The sequence below is a fragment of the Pipra filicauda genome, unplaced genomic scaffold, assembly GCF_003945595.2.
Source record: "Pipra filicauda isolate LSUMZ 115617 unplaced genomic scaffold, ASM394559v2 scaffold49_size4853605_pilon, whole genome shotgun sequence".
NCBI lineage: Eukaryota > Metazoa > Chordata > Aves > Passeriformes > Pipridae > Pipra > Pipra filicauda.
This window is the reverse complement of record NW_024104642.1, coordinates 1,864,384-1,882,075: the sequence shown is the minus strand read 5'-3', so window position 1 is coordinate 1,882,075 and position 17,692 is coordinate 1,864,384. Positions and strand designations below refer to the sequence as shown.

The window sequence follows — 17,692 nt, the reverse complement described above, 5'->3', positions numbered from 1 at the left end:
TTTGATTAGTGATGACAAAACAGCTACCTTGAACATTTCCAGCAACCATACTTTAAGGAAGCACCCAACCAAAACAATTTTCTGGGCAACTCAGACCTTTGGGAAAACAGATTGCAAATGCAAGAATTAACAGGGTAAGAGATAAGGCATACAAGAGCAAGATACTTGGTCCCAATCAGTAAGGCTCTTCCATGCGTACGTGAGGAAGGCATTTTACAAGAAATACCTGTAGAACAGCACCCTACGTGAAGAGTGACCCTTCTACAGAAAAGATGATCAAAAAGATAACTATTTTATATTTTTCTAACCCCCAGTGCAGGAATGGCAGAACATGCAGTCCCAAGATGAGCATGCAAGCATACTCGGGGTCAAGACACAGAACCTATGCTATGAAAAAGAAACCTTTTAAGTCTTTTCTACTGTGCTCCCTTCCTTCTCTCATCTTCACTGATTATTCTTCCTTGAAAACAGAAATGGTGGGTATTACTTTTTCTTCTGACAGAAGTATGCAGAATAATAATTTTTTTTTCTTATTTTTTTTTCCCTGAAGAAGGTATTAAACCCCCTGTCAACATGACTATCAAAGCTATCAGAACTTCTGTTAACATTCAAGTCTCAGACTCAATGGCCAATACTCAAACTGGGCATTACTGGGCTTTGAAAATGCCTTTTTAGCAAAGATTTTTACCAGCTTATATCAAAACCGTATCAACCAACTATATCAAAACTACTATTGAAAAATATTTGAACAGAGATATCTGTGACACAAACAGACCCTTTAAACTTCAAGCACCTCATATGAACTAGTTTTTAACTACATTTTGGAAAATCTATTCCATTTAGGTGCTTAATATAAAAGAAAAATAAAAGGCAAGTATTTTTTGTATGAAATTGAAAGTTTAAAACTGCTACCTTTATTTCCACTAAGATTTCATGAACTTTCAGTTATTCCTCTACATCTCTGTGACTATACAGATGAGTATTTCTGCTTTCCTACTGCTCTGATGTCCATTCCATAGCCATTGTACCAGGAAGCTTAACAATTTTCAGAAGACAAGCAAAATGGGAAACCCACGAAAGACAGGTATACATCTACCTCATATGTCTGTATTGGCATTCAACTACAAGCAGATTTAAGTTCGCACTGGTGTTGGCCAGTTCTCACAACTAGACCCAAAATTATTCTGGGCTTTTAAATTATACAGGGAACTAACAAACAAGCCTCAAAATTTTCTTATTTTTGCAAGATTCTATGCGTCATAATTCATCCTAGCATCTAAAAGAGAAAGTTAGATAAAAGGAAGCTTCCAGGAACCTGCCACGCTAGAGTAGGAGCTTATAAACAAAAAATTTTGAATGGAGGGATGAATAGCGTGGGTTTTCTCCCAGCTCTATTATTCCAATGTTTGACATTGCACAGTATTTTTAGTCTGTATTGTATGACAGTTGTAAAAAAAAAAAAGCTTACACTATTACTTAAGACATCTCAGAAACAGTCAAGTAACAGACAGAGCTACAAATAATGCAACATGACTCACCAGGGCACAGTCTTGCACAGTTGGAAGCCCACAGTAAAAAAAAAGTATATGAGCTAGAGTAGGTACTCATCATATATTCATTATAAGAATTTTACCTCACAAACATTACAGCACAAACATATAAAAATAGAAAAGTTATAAGAAAGAATTAGCTGGGAAGTGCTAGATCTTGGTACTACTGTATCCAGAGTCATTGTAAGTGCTCACATTACCCTAAGTAAAAGGAGTTATGTAGGCCATTTCTAGGTTAGAGAGAATTGTACTTGGAGTGCTAGCAAATATTGGAAATTAAACAAAAGACTTTTTCTAGCAACCACAAAGTTTAAGAAAAGTGGAAGATATGTGGCTTTGATTCCTTCAGCAAACACTTACAGCAGTTTAAGACAGATGTTGGTTATTTTTGCTAAGGAGACAGCTAGAGGTTATGGCTTCCTGCAAAACGGGATGCAGGTCCATGCATCCATTGTGCACGTCAGTGAAAAATCTGGAGTTTTGTCTCAAAATCATCTGTACCTGTGGCTTAAAATTGAAACTGTGGATCTTAAACTAGAAGAGTCATTGTGTCTGACTGCTACACAGCAGTAACTTCTCACAGAATCTGAAAAGACAGCAAAGGGGTATTCACATTTTGAACAGCCAAAATAATGTTCTGCAGAACTCATTTTCATTAAGGCCCCTAATCAATGCTTGAGGAATTAATAATTTTAAGAGTTTATGTATGCAAGTATACTCATGCGAACTACTTATAGGTAATGAGTACCATATCCAATACTAACTGCTTGCCAGACCAAGCCAAATTACATAATTAGTTTTAAAAAGGAGTTTAATTTCACATTCATTATTGTTTTGAAGCCTAATTCTCAGTATAGGCTAGACAGAGTCTGGGGTTTGAATTTAGCAATGCATTACCCAGATTGAACATTACCCCTAAGTCTATGCAGCTATAAAATATTGCAAATGTATGGCTAATGTTTAATAGCCATTGCCATCTGACCAATAGACAGCCAATTAATCACATTCTGCTTTCATTGAGAAGCAGTCAGTCTGACTTGTTAGGTGACTTATGGGACTACCTGGTTCCTAAAAAGAAAAGGAAGGGATAACTGAGGAAGGGAAATTTTCATTCATGGGGCAGCTGTTCCTACATGCCTATTACAACTGCTGATGGAGATAAGTAATAAAGGAGATCCACAAGGAAACAGCAAACAGAGTCTACACCAGTAAGCTTAATGTAAATGGATGCCATTAAAGAACTGATTAAAAAAAAAAAAAGTTGGTCACTGTATGACAAACACAAGACCTACAACAGGGCTGAAGAAGTATGGAAAGAAAATCTGAAGATGGCCTAGGGCATAGCTCACAGACCTCAGGTCAGAACAATCATTTTACCTTTGTCACAAAATTATACTTAAATGTGATGTTTGTAGAAATAGCAAAACACCCTAATATCCTTATAATAAATTTTCTTATCACAGCTTCTGAGGTACCAAATTGAAGTGGCAAAATAATTCATCCATGGCTGACGATAAGCTAGTTCATTAAAGACAAAGAGAATTCCAATATTTCTAAAATTTTATTTTAAATAAACCTAATTTGAAGATCAACTATGTGCAGTACCCTAAAAACTCTATAAATCAAGTAACATTCACAACTCATATCACACCCTCACAAACTCAACAAAGTCTGTTTTCCACTGATGGCATGAACCTTCTTCTGTCTCAAACTGAAAAACATTCCACATAACGTCAGAAGTTTCAGCATTATAGCTTGAGGATATTAGTGACCATCCAACTATACCTAACAATAATGTGACATTTACGCACAAGCATGCAGCTGTTCTGGTTTTGTCAAAGAAATATAAGGCCATAATTGAGCTTTTATGTAATGTTGAGAATAACTTTATTTGCCTATAATAGAACATGAATGATGTACTGCAGAAAAGGAAGGCTCTTGTAAAAAACACCTTTTTTCAGGTGAAATTACAACAGAAAGGAGACTTTTTTTTCCTTTTAAAAGAAAGGTTTAACAGTGATCAAACTCTCTTGTGTTAAATATATCAATTGGCATTGATAGAAGAACTTTATTAATTTCCTAATATAGGTACACAACACTTTTCTCCTGCCCTTCCTCTGCACTACAGACAACACAGACAATCCTTTCTAGGTGAATTCTGGTATACCTTGGCAACTTTTACACTAATTATTAATTTCTGGCTATCATCCAGTACAAATAAAAAATTATTTGCTTCTCATTGGATGCATTTTGTCACCTTTTAAGAACAGTATTTTAACTTTTAAGCAGAATTGCGTGCAATGAAATGTTTTACACACAGTACTCATTTACTTTTTCAAATATTTTTATGAATGCCTTAAAATTATGGCTTGTCCTTGTCGCAGCTTTAACAAGTCGTGTGCCTTGCCTGCATGTCAGTTGGATTAAAATATATTCTTCTGAAATTATGAAGTCTTTAACTTGGAATTATGGGGAACAGATAATTTTTTTTAAATATCGAAGATGTATTGACCTATACTACAGCAATATGCCCAACTCTTCTGCATTGCTCAACATTTTCAAGCAGTTACAAATGTATAAAGAGACAAAATACTTACCTTAGGTGGTTTTCTAGATGATTGGCAAGAAAATCAGCAATGATGACAAGAAGCATGAATATACCATTCACATGAAGAGAAGGCAGCAAAAAAAAAAAAAGAAAAGAAACAAAGTCAGTGAATGTCATCACTATCTGAACTTTTTTTTAATCCACAATGAATTTAAGAATAATCAGATCAGAAGATATTTAAATGACATATCACAGATTTTTAACCAGTAAGTACTTAATTACTAATACAGTCCCACATTAAAAATAAAAGGTCAAATTCTTTATGGATATAAAAATCAAAGAGAACTGAAATCCAGAAAGTAGACGAGAATCTGTTTTGTCATGGAAGTCGACACACAGCCCATCTTTGGTGGCAAGTAAACTGAGCCTGCAAACTGGCAGACCAAGGTGCCAGGGTGAAGCCCCACTGACTTCAGCAGTGCTACACATGCATGACCAAGGTAAGAGACAAAAAAATGTTTTTTGTAGAGATTATAGAGGTGTGAAAAAAAATAAACCTGTGTTCTCCCTGGTCACAGAAAACCTACACAGAGCATAAGAAACCAATGCAAAAGCACCATTATCTTTCATTGCACATAACTATAATGAGTGCTGTCAGAAATAAAACAGGGACTACAAACCCCTAGTCTAAAGACACCAGCTCAGAGTACTTCAACTTGTCCTTAAATGCATTTATGCTTATGCTGGCAGCCATATGGCCACATTGTAAATTAAATCAGTTTGAGGATTTTTTGGTGGGATTGGTTTCAAGCAAGATCACTGCACTGTTTCATTATGCTGCCCTGTGCTCATTAATGGCAATGCAAGAGGGGAGGTGAACATACAGTGCAGAATTAGACTGACAAGCCATTCATCAAAACCACAACCTGAGGCATATGTTTAAATTATATATTAAAATAAGCCTGAAATGATACACAGAAGAAATTTCCAGTTGCTCTTCACATAAAGGGGGGAAAAAAGCATGGAAGAAAGAAGGAAAAATAATATGGATGAAGACAAAAAACACAACCAGAAAGGTCTACAGACAAACAACACAAGCAGAGAACACTGTAAGGTTTATGAGATAAGGGTATGGATGAAAAGTATTAGCAACAGACATACTACACAAAATTCAAAGATATCAAGAGGCTACACTTTCACTGCAGAAACACGTGGGACCAAGCCATGCTTTCATCCACCAGACTGTGCATACCAACTGCACCAAGTCGGGAGGCGGAGGTGGGGGGAAGACAGAAAACACTTTGAGCAGTTTTCTCAGCAACCCACAATACAAGAGCTCAGCAAAAGGTGCCAAAGCGACGCAAATCCACAAACACATCTTATGCAATCTTTTCTGCCTACTCTCAGCTTGTACCTTGGATGACATGTCTGCCTGAACCAGAAGTTACATATCTGGTACACAGTACTAGTGTAATGCAAACATCGTTTGCCTCTGAGCTAAACCACTTGCTGCAGCTTTACCCTTTCATTACTGGTCACTACTCAGGCTCAGTCCATGGTTAGCTCATGTACAGGTGGCTCAGAACTTGTGCAGAATGCACTCTTATCTAATTGAAAAATACATTTAGTTGTACTCTGCATATTTTCATTTTAATCATCGTTTTCAGATATGATGCAAGTCCAACGTTATCAGCCTGTCCGGACAGAGTCCCAGCACCAGCTCAAAACTTTGAAAAGAAATTCCTACTGAAAGAAGTCATCCAAGGTCTTTTGGAAAGCTTCTAAATACACTCATATCTTGAAAAATAATTCCAGAATACATCAGCTTTCTTAGAGAATTCCTGATAAGACTGTTGTACAGCTTCAGTGGAAGCCCTAAACAGTTTAGTCGAAGTAAAAACCAACACAAAGTTTATCAACTTCTTTTTTCTTTTCTGAGATCATTCTTATAAGCCCTAATTGGAAAAGGTACAGAACACAACTGAAGTAAACAAATGGTTTGACACATTTCTTAAAATGTTAACTGAAGCAACATAAGCCACTACCTTTTTGGAAGTCTCATCTTACTCTGTTTTGATGTCCATTTCAAAAAAAGCGTAATAGCCACTTTTTAAAGTCCTGGTGGACAGCAGAGCTTCCCAGTAGCATCACTGATCTCAGGGGTTTCAAAGCACAAGGAGCTGCAGCTTCCTACCATAATGTCACATCCTGCTGCTCCAAACTCTCAAGACCAACTTAAGCAACTCCCAACAACTCCCTGCATCACCAAGAGCAATATGATCAAAGGCCTCTGGAATAAGTCAGCTATATTATCTCACAAGATAGATTTTTAAGCTATTTGGAAATTCCAGCTAACCAACTCAGTGTAACCATTATCCTGGCAGTGATTCAGGTGGAGACACTCCAAAATACTTACTTCAATCAAAGGACTCAGACTAATAAATAAAGAACCATGTACAGTTTACCAGAAATCACATCTGTGGCAGCTTAAAGATGTGCTAAAAATCCCTACATTACCCTCAATCAATTTTTCACATACTTTTTTTGGTCTGTTTTTTTATTTTATTTTAATATGTACTTCATGGTTTCTTTCCTTTCCTAGAAACCAGCAGCTTTCAGCTTCAAAGGTAATTGAATTTGTCTCAATTTTTTCCAGTGACCACAGAAACATGGTGACTCAGAGACACAGCTGGGGCTGGGGAGGCAGGGACACACACAATACATGTATGGACAAGAGACCAAAGATACAACAATTAGAATGTTCATTTCCAAGAATTTTTAATTACATGTCTAATCATCCTTGGTGTCAATGATAAGATGTAATAGCTTTTGAGTGACAACAAAATCTCCTCTAAAGTGGACAGTTAGTATACACTTCAGGACATTATCAGAGTTACCTAACCTTTTAATGCATCTGCACAACAACAGATTTTGGGTTAACCTGATAGGCATCTTCAACCTGCACTCTCAGACAGAAGACTGACTTTTCTCACATGCCTGGAACTCAAAACCCAAGTAAATACCATCAAGAGCCTGGAAAATATTCTCATAGGCCAGGAGAAAAGCATGAATTTCAATGACCACAAAGCTTCTGAACTTGCTTCTGCCTTTGTCCTTAAGCCATCATGACTTTAGTAAAATATCACTAGAATGATTTTCCAACTTTACCGAGTAGTGTGTCTGGTGTTGGTATCTACTCAGGCTTTATCTTTCACAACAGTACTAAGCCTCTCCTGTCTTGCTTGGCTAACACACATGAAGACCCCAGACTGTGTAGCTACCTAAAATTTTAAGCCAGATAAAGAAAAACAATTTATAGAATGTGTGAATGTAAACTTCTTTTCCTGTTGTCCCTTGCTAAAATTAAAAATGCTTCTCACATTTGCCAAGAGAAGTGACTCACAAAATGTCAGTTCTCATGTTCTATGTCAGAACATGAATGAGAAGCCTTCTTGACTGCATTCACAGTTTCTCCTTAACAACTACCCCACTGCCTGTAACAGCATATCGTGAGAGGAGTGCACTTTGCTAGTAGTTTAACAACATCAAAGGTTCTTTCTTCTTTTTTATCTTTTTAACTACCTACATTCTCCCCTAGGAGTCTTCTTTTGTCATATAGAAAACTAGTCCCATGCAATAAGAAGCAATAGAAGACACTCTTGCACTGTGAGCATCCAGAAATGTGTGATACTGTCATCTTAAAGACTTCATAACTTTCAGAACAAGAACTTTCTTGTCCCTTAGCTAGTGTTGTCAGCATTTCCAAGCAAATGTCACTTCTACCAGAAGGAAAAACCTTTTATAAATCAAAAAAAACTTGGCAGAATTGTTTTTTCTCTCTATTGCATATAATGGGGTTTCATCACCCCACCCGCTTCTTACCCCCGGTTAAGAAAGTCACCTTCAGTAGGGACAAGGTACGATCAAAAACAAGAACGTGGGTGTAAAACCTGGTACTCCACATTAAAGGAGACAGAGACTGGGGCATCTTTGAAAAACAGGTCTCAGATTATTTGGAACATTCACACAGCCAAATTCATCTCCAATTCAGCTGTTCTAAGAAGCCAAGTAGGTCACAATCATATTATAATGATTTCAGATTTTGGAAAGTATTTAGTGGGATTTTTCCTTTCTCACATTAGTTAATCAAGATGAAGCAATCATAACCAGTTATGTTAAATAACCACACATAGTATCTACGAATGAATGAATCAGATGACTTTGCAGCTCTTGTAAGCTGACTATACCAAAAGTCATCATCTAAGACTGAGTTTGAAATCCCCTTTTGCTCTCACCACATGTGCAACCGCAGCAAATTCATGGTACTCACTGATTTCCCAAATATATAATTGTTTACATTTAAGTGGCTACATAGTCATTGATGCACTCTTCAGGGTAACTGGTCAAAAGAATTATTACAAGCAACTATCAGTATATGAGACAAGGGAGAAAAGTCTTCAGGTTTTTATATGATGAGTTGAAAAAAGTCTTCCTCTCTCCTCTGGAAGTATAAAGATGAGCAAATTGAAAAGATCATTGTGATAAAAAATATTATTTCTTACATTTCACTGCTTTAGCACCTCTGGAATCTAAAGATCAGTTCGTCAAAACAAATACTGTAGTAATTTTAAGTGGTTTTAAATTTTGTTTTGTTTTCTAAAATCAGGCTGCCTTACAATTCAGGTTGAGTATATCACCAGCAGTGTGCGTTTGCCTCACTCAAAGGCAGAGTGCAAGGAAACAAACCAGTGGCAGGACCATCAGAACAAGTGGATAGAAGTAACAGCACTGTTTGTTTATGCATGTGCAGGAAGCTTTCAGAGTGGCTGCAGCACAGACAGCAGACACTCAGCACTCCTAACTGCAAACAATGTAAATTATGTAGAAGCAGAGAGATAGTGTTTCTCCTATCTTTCACAGTAAGATCATATAGCTCTAGGACCCTTCCTTCTCTCATGGTTTATCACTACAGGCTGTTACTTGCGGGCTTGATACCAAGCATGTTAAAAAGTGTGGCTATATATTATTGATGGACACTGTACTAAACTACCTAGGAAAAGATCACAGGCTGCCACAGTAACAGTTTCAGATGATTATATACTGCAAACTACTGGCAGTATACCATTTTCTCTACAAAGAACACAGAAAAAGGACATTTATTTGCCCATTTCCCCCATGAATTTTCTAAATGCAGAAGGAGACTGAAGTAGATGGCAGAGGCGATGCTCTTAAAGGGAACGGCATCCCACCTTTGGGCTTGTCTGGGGCACCTCCTGTACAGCCAACTAATGAAGCTGGCACCACAATTCAATATCAGGATTCCTGGAAGAGTGACTTTACATACTGTGTGAGCACACATATGTACAAAAATATAGATAATTAGTTATTTCATATTCTTACACAAGGTATCTATTTAATCCTCCTACCCAGCAAAAGTCTGCTCTATGGACAAAATAATCCTTTGAAGAACAGCAAAAGGAAAGCATTTTAACAAGCAAAGCAATTTGAGCAAGTGCCTGCATAATAAGGTAGTAGCTGATCATAATCAGAAACACCACGAGAAACAGATGCATACTCTAAAAGTTGTTCTCACATGCTTAATAGAAACCTACTATGTTAAGAGAAAAGTCAGACACCAAAATCAGAATGACAAATACTGCAGTGCAAGTTAAACAAAGTAGACATTACAGTAGCAGAGTGACTTCCATGACAAAAAAGAAGAAAATGGCCTGGATATTTCACCATAACAGCGTTCCACTCCAAGCAAATTTGAACTTCAAGTAAATGAAGTTCATTTACTACAGCAATGAAACCACAGGTTATGAAACCAACACAAGCTTGTTAAAGTAAGTGAAAGGCATTATATTCTGACATTTACAACAAGGAAAACAGAAAGTGACAACTGTCCAGGAACATTATTAGTCACTACTTACCTTTGCTCCCAAGTTCTGACTATTTTTACTGCCCAAGGCATTATTATTCCAATGCCAGCAATTTGTTGACATGAAGTTCAAGTGTTTCTAATCTTTACACACAAGCCTTGGTGTCATGTAAAAACAACTACTGACAGCCCAAAAAAGGGCTGACACCTATCCTATATGCAACAGCACACCACTGTGCAAACAGCAGTTGGCTTAGGAGAACAGTCACCACCCAATAGCAGAAAGGTTCATCTCTCCCTCTGCTAAAAAACTCACCAAAAATAATCTGAATGCTCTCCTATACAAAATAAGTTGGAGGGGGAATATGTTTGGATTTCTTTTTTAAATCCCATTTCAGTTAATCTACTTAGTTTTATTGAAAAGGCAAAAACTAACTAAAATTGTCATTCTGCTCTGAGATCAAAGAGCTCTGCTGCAATCCTGACTTCTTAGACTCCATGTAGAACCTACCGCGTTAAATACTCTATTTTCCCCAAGTCTTTAATCATACTCATTCAAAACTTATCCAAGACTCTAGTTATTGTAATGAAAACCTGCTACCCCAATCACAATTACAGCGTAGCCACAATCACAAGTATACCAAGCTTGTTCTTATTAACATCCAGCTAGACTCATAACAAAAAGGCAAAAGAATGCAAGTCTACCTAATGTTCCTAGCAAGGGTAGATACACTACCAAGTTCTCCTGATTCTTTTAAAACAAGTCTTTCCCCCTCCTTTCCAATAAAACTGAATGCACAAGAAACTAAACAAGGAGATTTTTACTACCTAATCAGGTTTAGCTAATCAAGATGAGGAAATGAGGCAGGGGAAAAAGAATCTGATCTCAGCACCCAAGATCTGTTAGCTCTTAAGGTTAGTCTCCAACGAATGGTTCTTAGCCTGAATGCAATGAAACTGCTGTCAAGAGTTCCGGAAAGTATGTGAAAACACATTCTATGAATGTTAATAAAACTGCAGTGGCATTTCTCAGGCACCCATTATTCTTATTCTGTTGCATTTGCTACTAGTGCTCTTGAGGAGAAAATACCCCAAGCATTAACTGGCATTTCAACTCTGTGCACAAACTCCGTTGAGACTCCCACACCCAACCAGTCACTGGAGTCAGCTACTTGCAGCTATTAACCACCTCCTAAGTCTCCAGTGTCAATGGAAAATGTTCCCTTTCAACACTACCACTTCTTTAAAATTCCTTCAGAAATGCTTGTAAGAACCATCAAAACATCAGTGAGGATATATCCCCTGTGGAGGTAATGCTCAAAGCTATTTGAAAAATACATTGCTATTTTATCACTATATACAGTACTTAATCCACAACAGATTGCCTTCAAGGGCATGTGAAAGAAATTTGATAAGCAACACAGTATTTCATAAATTAAATTTGGGTTTTGTTAGTTTGCTGGTTCAAAACTGAGGCATTACAATTTGCTGGAAAGACATATACAGAGCAATCAACAGCTTCATTGGCAAGGGTCAAGACAGAAGATCTCTAGTCAGTGGCAAGACTGTGGACTAGAAAGAACTAAATTGTAAGTGTTAACCAAGTAACTGGATCTGAACCTTGTTTTTAACACATTACTTTCCTCAGTAAACAGAAAAAAAGAGGAAAAAAATAACTCATTTTATGGAAGGTAAGCATATTTTTTTCCTACTGAATCAGGACAAGGATACATTTGAGAAGTTACTGAAGTTGGAGGTACACCAGTCTTGACCATGTGTTCAAGCTGGACAACAGATAAGAACCCCCAGGTCTCACTGTCACATTCCTTTACCACAACATGGAAAATTATCATTCAGTTGTCATCTACTTTATTTTACTAACGAGATTTCAAGAGAGATGCTAATTGGCTTTGACACTTCATCCTTTCACACAGCTCTGCAAACGTATGTTAGCATTCTTTAAACGTAACTGCAGTATGAAAAAGTGTCTCAGATTCAGAAAAATTCACAAATTACTACTTTTGTTTCATACTAGCATGTGTTTTTAGTGGTATGAATATTAAATGAACTTGTCAGAAAGAAAAATACTGTTCATTAATTTGTATTTAAAATTAAAACTTAGATTTGATGACAATGCACATTAGCAGAGCAAATTCCATCCCTTCACTCAAAAACATTTTCTATCTCAGCTGGTTGCAATACCAGCTGCTTTGGTGACTTTAAGATGACATTATTTGCTTAACAGAAAGACTTAACAACTACTACCATTTGCCAGAAAGTGGACACTCTGCAGAAAAGATGACGATAATTCATGGGATAAATAAGGTTTATTGTGTGGAACAACGTATCAGGAACACAAACTCAAACCAATTCTACATAAATAGACAAAGGGAATTGAGCTGTTGCTGCACCAACACTTAAAAGTACTGAGACTATTCTTGTATAGAAGTCATACAGGTAGGACCTCTAGAGAACTTTTCACTGTTCTCTAAGCTTAGGCAGTAGCCTAGTCAGCTCCAGTAACCATGAAATGAACCACAAAAGTTACCCAAAGGCTAGAAGAATTCTTCAAAGTGTGTGCTCCACGTTTATCAGTTAACAAAAAGAGAACAACTGCCAAGGCAGGTAGCAATCTTTACAGAAAGAAGACATCAAGCATTAAGTTACTGAACCTAGCAGGGAAAGGTGCAACCTGAACTCATTTCTAGAATTTGAGAATATATCATTCCAAGCAGAGAAGAGTGGTAACTGCAATGGTACTCAGAGATTTTTCATCTGAGAACCTCAGACAAGAGATTAGATGCCTTTCTAGTAGACAGCAGAAAGGTAAAAGAGAACATATCCTACACAACAAAAGAGGTGAGAAAAAAAGAGAATTTAACAGCGTCCCTGCTCCTTCTCCAATGAGCTGTGAATTTGTGACAACTTATATAATCATTATGTTACTTCGAGCCACAAGCATTTCCTTTTTTTACAGCAAAGCTTGAAGGCAAGACCTCTCTAGCAGGAATTATGTCATGTATGTAACGTACTTGGTAGAAATGACAACCACCTCCTTGCCAGGTGACATATGGTAAAATCATAAATTACAGGAGTGACAAACACACCAGACTTTATTCCAACCACTACAATGAGCACTGTGGAGAAATAAACAAGATTCCTAAATCTTCCTGGACTGAAAAATGAAGTACACACTGCTTATGTACAACAAAATAGGAAATATTTAGACCTGCAGTAACAATAGAAGTCTAACCTCTTTACAAGGCTGAAAAAGCAAGGATCATCTTAATGCATGATTTTATGTTAACAGATAACAGATTAAAAGACCCAAATTATATGTGGATCCAGTGTTAAGGAAATTCTTTTACCAGATCTAATTTAATTCTAAAGGGTTGAATTCATATTCTTATTCTGGTTTTATATGATGAAGAATGATAAAATCACATAAAAAGTAATTAAAAATTAGGAACCGGAGTATTTTTGCTATGAGGAGAGGCTGACAGAGCGGGCACTGTTCAGCCTGGAGAAGAGAAGGCTCAAGAGGATTCTCATCAAGGTATATAAATATCTGAAGGGAGGACCTAAAGAGGAGGGAGACACAAACTGAAACACAAGAGGTTCCACTTTTTCACTGGGAGGGTGACCAAGCACTGGCACAGGTTGCCAGGGAGGTTCTGCACTCTCCCTTCTTAGAAATGCTCAAAAGCCCTCTGGTCACAGTCCCGTGCTACCTGCCCTAGAGGCCCTGCTCGAGCAGTGGGGTTGAAACAGATGGCCTCCAATCTCAACCCTTCTGCGAAAAAAGCTAAAATAAATTTTTCAAAGATATTGTGGCATACAGCAGTAGCATGAGCATTAATATAAGAGATGATCTGAAAGGTTTGCGACTCGGCAATTTGTAACCATTACTTTCATACCAAACTTGTTCCAATTTAAAAAAGCCAGTTAAAAACCACCTCTAGAAATCCTTAGATGATGTGCTCCCCACACCAACCAATATACAGCAGTTTTATAAAAAGAAATTTTCAATGTCGTATAAAATTTGTGGCAGCTCAGCAACCTTCAGTGGAGTTTCACACCTGGCTTTTATGATCGAAATTTTTTCACATCTCCAAAGAGATACAGGCAGTCTCCTGTGAAGAATATTATTCACTGTGCCCATCAAGTGATGTTATCAGGCAAGGACTGGCATCCAGCTTTCACCTGTTGATTTTTTAGCGAACGAGCTGGGACAGGATTACTTTTAACTTCACAGTAGCAAATTCTAGTTTCCTCTGGTAGATGAAGGGAGGTTAATTAAAATTCCTGATAAAGTATTACAAGCAGTTTTCAATATAAGAAATGTCGATTTCAAAAAGAAAACATGGGCACGACTCACAGGATCACAACCACAGCAAGAAGGCAGTTTTAGGGAGCACTACAGGATAGCATAAGAGAAACAGAAGTCATCTCAGACTTCATAGACATTGATGGCTTTTAAAAAGTCTAGAAAGAGGTCATAATATAATTGTACACAAGTCATTAATGTGATCAGAGTTATTAAGAACTGAAATGCATTTTCAGTATTTCCTGAAAAGACAGAAACAAAAAATTAGTTGTGTTTGTTCTTACAGCTAAAGAGTGAGATTACATCTGCCCATATATATAAGCTGGTTGAACAAAGCAATAAAACATAGAGCAAGAATCTCCAGGTCATATAGTCCACAACTGTCACAGGCAATGACGCCATGAAGTCTTTTGAGATGGAGTCTGAATAATTCAATGTTGTTCTGCCTCATGAAATGCTATTTATGGTCCTACTGTCCAGAAAGCTTTCCCAAATTTTGACAGTGAAGAAATTTAATCTCGTTTTTTTTGGTTTTGTACCAACACTGTCCTATAATTTAACCCCTCAATCGAACTCGACTTTCTACATATGCTCTCATGTGTTACGTTTCCCTCCTAGCTCTAAGCATACACACTTCTATGTACGAAGTTCTGCAGTCCTCTAGCCATCTTGACTTCAAATCAGTTTGAATTCATATTTCTTAAGCACAGTGAATCTCAAATGTAAAGAATACTCCAAAAGTCCAAGACACTACCAAGTCCGATGCTACTCCAAAATCCAGTACTACCAAGTCTTTTAGAATGGCATAGTTCCTATGTCGCATTCATATTGAACTGTTTATGAAGAAACATTCATATTTAAAAACTTTGGAAAACATGGAAACAAAAATCTCTTTGCATAGAAAGCATAACTCTTTCCAGTCTTTGCTGTATTCCTTCAGTACTCTTGAACCGCCGTTGCCTAGGTCTTCCATGCATTGCAAAAGGAGAAATCATGACACATTTCAGTTTGCAATAGAGATCAGAAAGGAGGCAAGAACCATAGAAATTGCTTTATTTTTGAAACATGAAGAAATGCTTTAACTAGCAAATTCTTTCTGATCAGAAACAGAGAAAGAAAAACTTTGAAAGCAGAGATTGTATCTTTAATTAGGCTGCAGGTTTTATCTCTGCAGGGGATGGGGGAGGAAGAAAAACAGGTAAGGTTTCAGTTGTGTATGCTCTGTTTCAGGTCTGAGGCAGAATGAGTAATCTTCAGACTAAAAGTTGCTCTAAGAATACCTCACTGTAATTGTTCAAGAGGCAGAGCCAGTTTAAGAAGTTTCTGCTCTTCTCCAACTTCTTGTTCCCAGCTCCATGCCACAGTCTGTCACATTCAGCTATGCTTCTGCCAGACAGCTGCAAGGCGAGGGGAGTGTCAGGAGGGAGCATTAGTTTGATTTGCCATTCTTTATTTGAAAAATTATCTTCACTGGTTTAGTTCACAAAACCAGAAACCAGCTGTATCAATGCAGGGAATGTAAACAGTAAACGTCAATGTGCAACTGGGAAACACGAAACCAGGGAGAAAGAGGTGAAGCTGTACTGACTGCCAGGCCACTGCCACATCACAGGAGGGGCATACCCTGCTTCTAACAGCCATCAGACCCTTTAATCAAGCCACCTGATGAATGTACAGCAGAAAACTCAGCAGCAGCCTAATCAGCTGCTTTCTCCTGTTGTTCATGGGTGTACAGATCTCTAACCATATCCCTTTTCCCTACTCAGCTGCCTTCTTCTAGACCAGACACTTCTTAATTTGTTATTGGTTCCTCATGTAAAAGTGTTCTGTAAGTTCACCACCCTTACTGCCATTCTCTACCTCTTCCTAGTCCCAGCACACCTTTATGAAACAGGAGGGCCAGAATAAAGTACAACAGTTGAGAGCACTTTGCAGTTGCACAGAGACATGAACTTTCCTCTCATTCCCTGCTCTTTCTCGACATGGTTTTCCAGTAGGTCATGACAGTCTCTCACCATTTTTTACCCATTTGCTGAGTGCTAAGCTGATGTTTTCCTTGAACGAGGAAAACTCCAAAATGATTCATCTGAGAACAGGCAGTCCAGAAACCACAGCTGGGTATGTAAGGTCAGAAGAGCTTTGTGTTTCACGGCAAGTTTCATGCACCTTTTTATCCTCCAGCCACAACCCACCTGAAGGTCCTCCCACGACTTTCTGTGGCTGCCGCGCTCTAACAACGGCCGCAGCAGCATCGTGCTGCCAGTATATTCCACCCTACCCATATTCAGCCCTTCATTTATAAAAGAAGAAAAACCAGACCAAGCAGACATCTCTTCAGGACTCCACACAAGATGTGCAGTGGTGAAAGACAAGATTTTAGCTAGACATATGCCTCATCCCTATTCAGTCTGCCATTTTTAATTAACTGGGAGAAATTAAAAGTCACAGCCCATGGGCTGTGACCGGCTTCTTCTCCTCCAAAAAACCTGAAGCACAAGTATCAGTGCCTTGACAGCTTAAAATAACTCATTGAAACATGTAAAATTAATCTGAATATTGAATCTCTCAGAAGTCTTTGTAAAATGAAGCTAGGGAAACTTGCAGAAAGAGCACGTCCCTTCCAAAAGGAACAAAATTGCGTATGAAATCACAGCTAAGCTACGCAACCAATACTATTCACATAGGAAGTGCTGAAAAGCATTGTAGAAAAATAATTAAGTCTGATTCTTAAAAATGCTATCAATACTTTTGCTAGACACTAGTTTTTTAAACTAAATTAACAATGTAGTTAATAGATACGTTAACTACAGAACTCCTTGGTCAGCTTTTTGCAATTATCTGAAATTATGATACCATTACTAGGATACCTTTTATGGTTGTTTGAGCAGAAAAAGATGCAGATTAAAAGAACGCAGCATTTTTTAAAAAGAGATGATACGAAAGCCTAAAACCAAAGTGACAGTACTGAGTTTTGAAATATCCTTTGAAAGTACAATATCCTTCTACCTCAAGACCTGTCTGCACAATCAAATCTAAAGCTTGGGACACGAAGTAATACTCAGTACTTCTGTTTATTTGTTTAAATATGTTGCAAACAGATTTTGCAGCATCATCCAATTCAAAAGCTGCATCCAAGAAATTGTACTCCAGGGAAAAAAAGCAAGGCTAGAGACAGTATTTTTGCTGCATAATCTAAAGGACTAAAAATATTTGCTTTATTTTCAGTTTTCTTCTCAACAGGTTGCAGTGGAAAATTTGACAAACATCTCAGTTTTTCTATCCCTCATTTTCCAAATATTGAGGATCAAGATAAATATAACATACAAAAGCTTCCTTCAAATACAGCTTTCCACATCTATTATTATAGCATAAACTGAGGGGCTACA

General features: G+C 37.5%; 1 protein-coding gene across 4 annotated transcripts in view; it reads right to left on the bottom strand.

Annotated features, from left to right (window-relative positions):
• The window catches only part of KIF13A (kinesin family member 13A), a 108,033-nt gene that overhangs the window by 63,238 nt on the left and 27,103 nt on the right, over positions 1-17,692 (bottom strand). For all 4 annotated transcript variants that reach the window (XM_027748317.2, XM_027748318.2, XM_039386667.1 and 1 more), the window contains exon 3: positions 4,148-4,160. In XM_027748317.2, the coding sequence (XP_027604118.1) occupies positions 4,148-4,160 (13 nt within the window). The remainder of the gene's footprint in view (positions 1-4,147; positions 4,161-17,692) is intronic.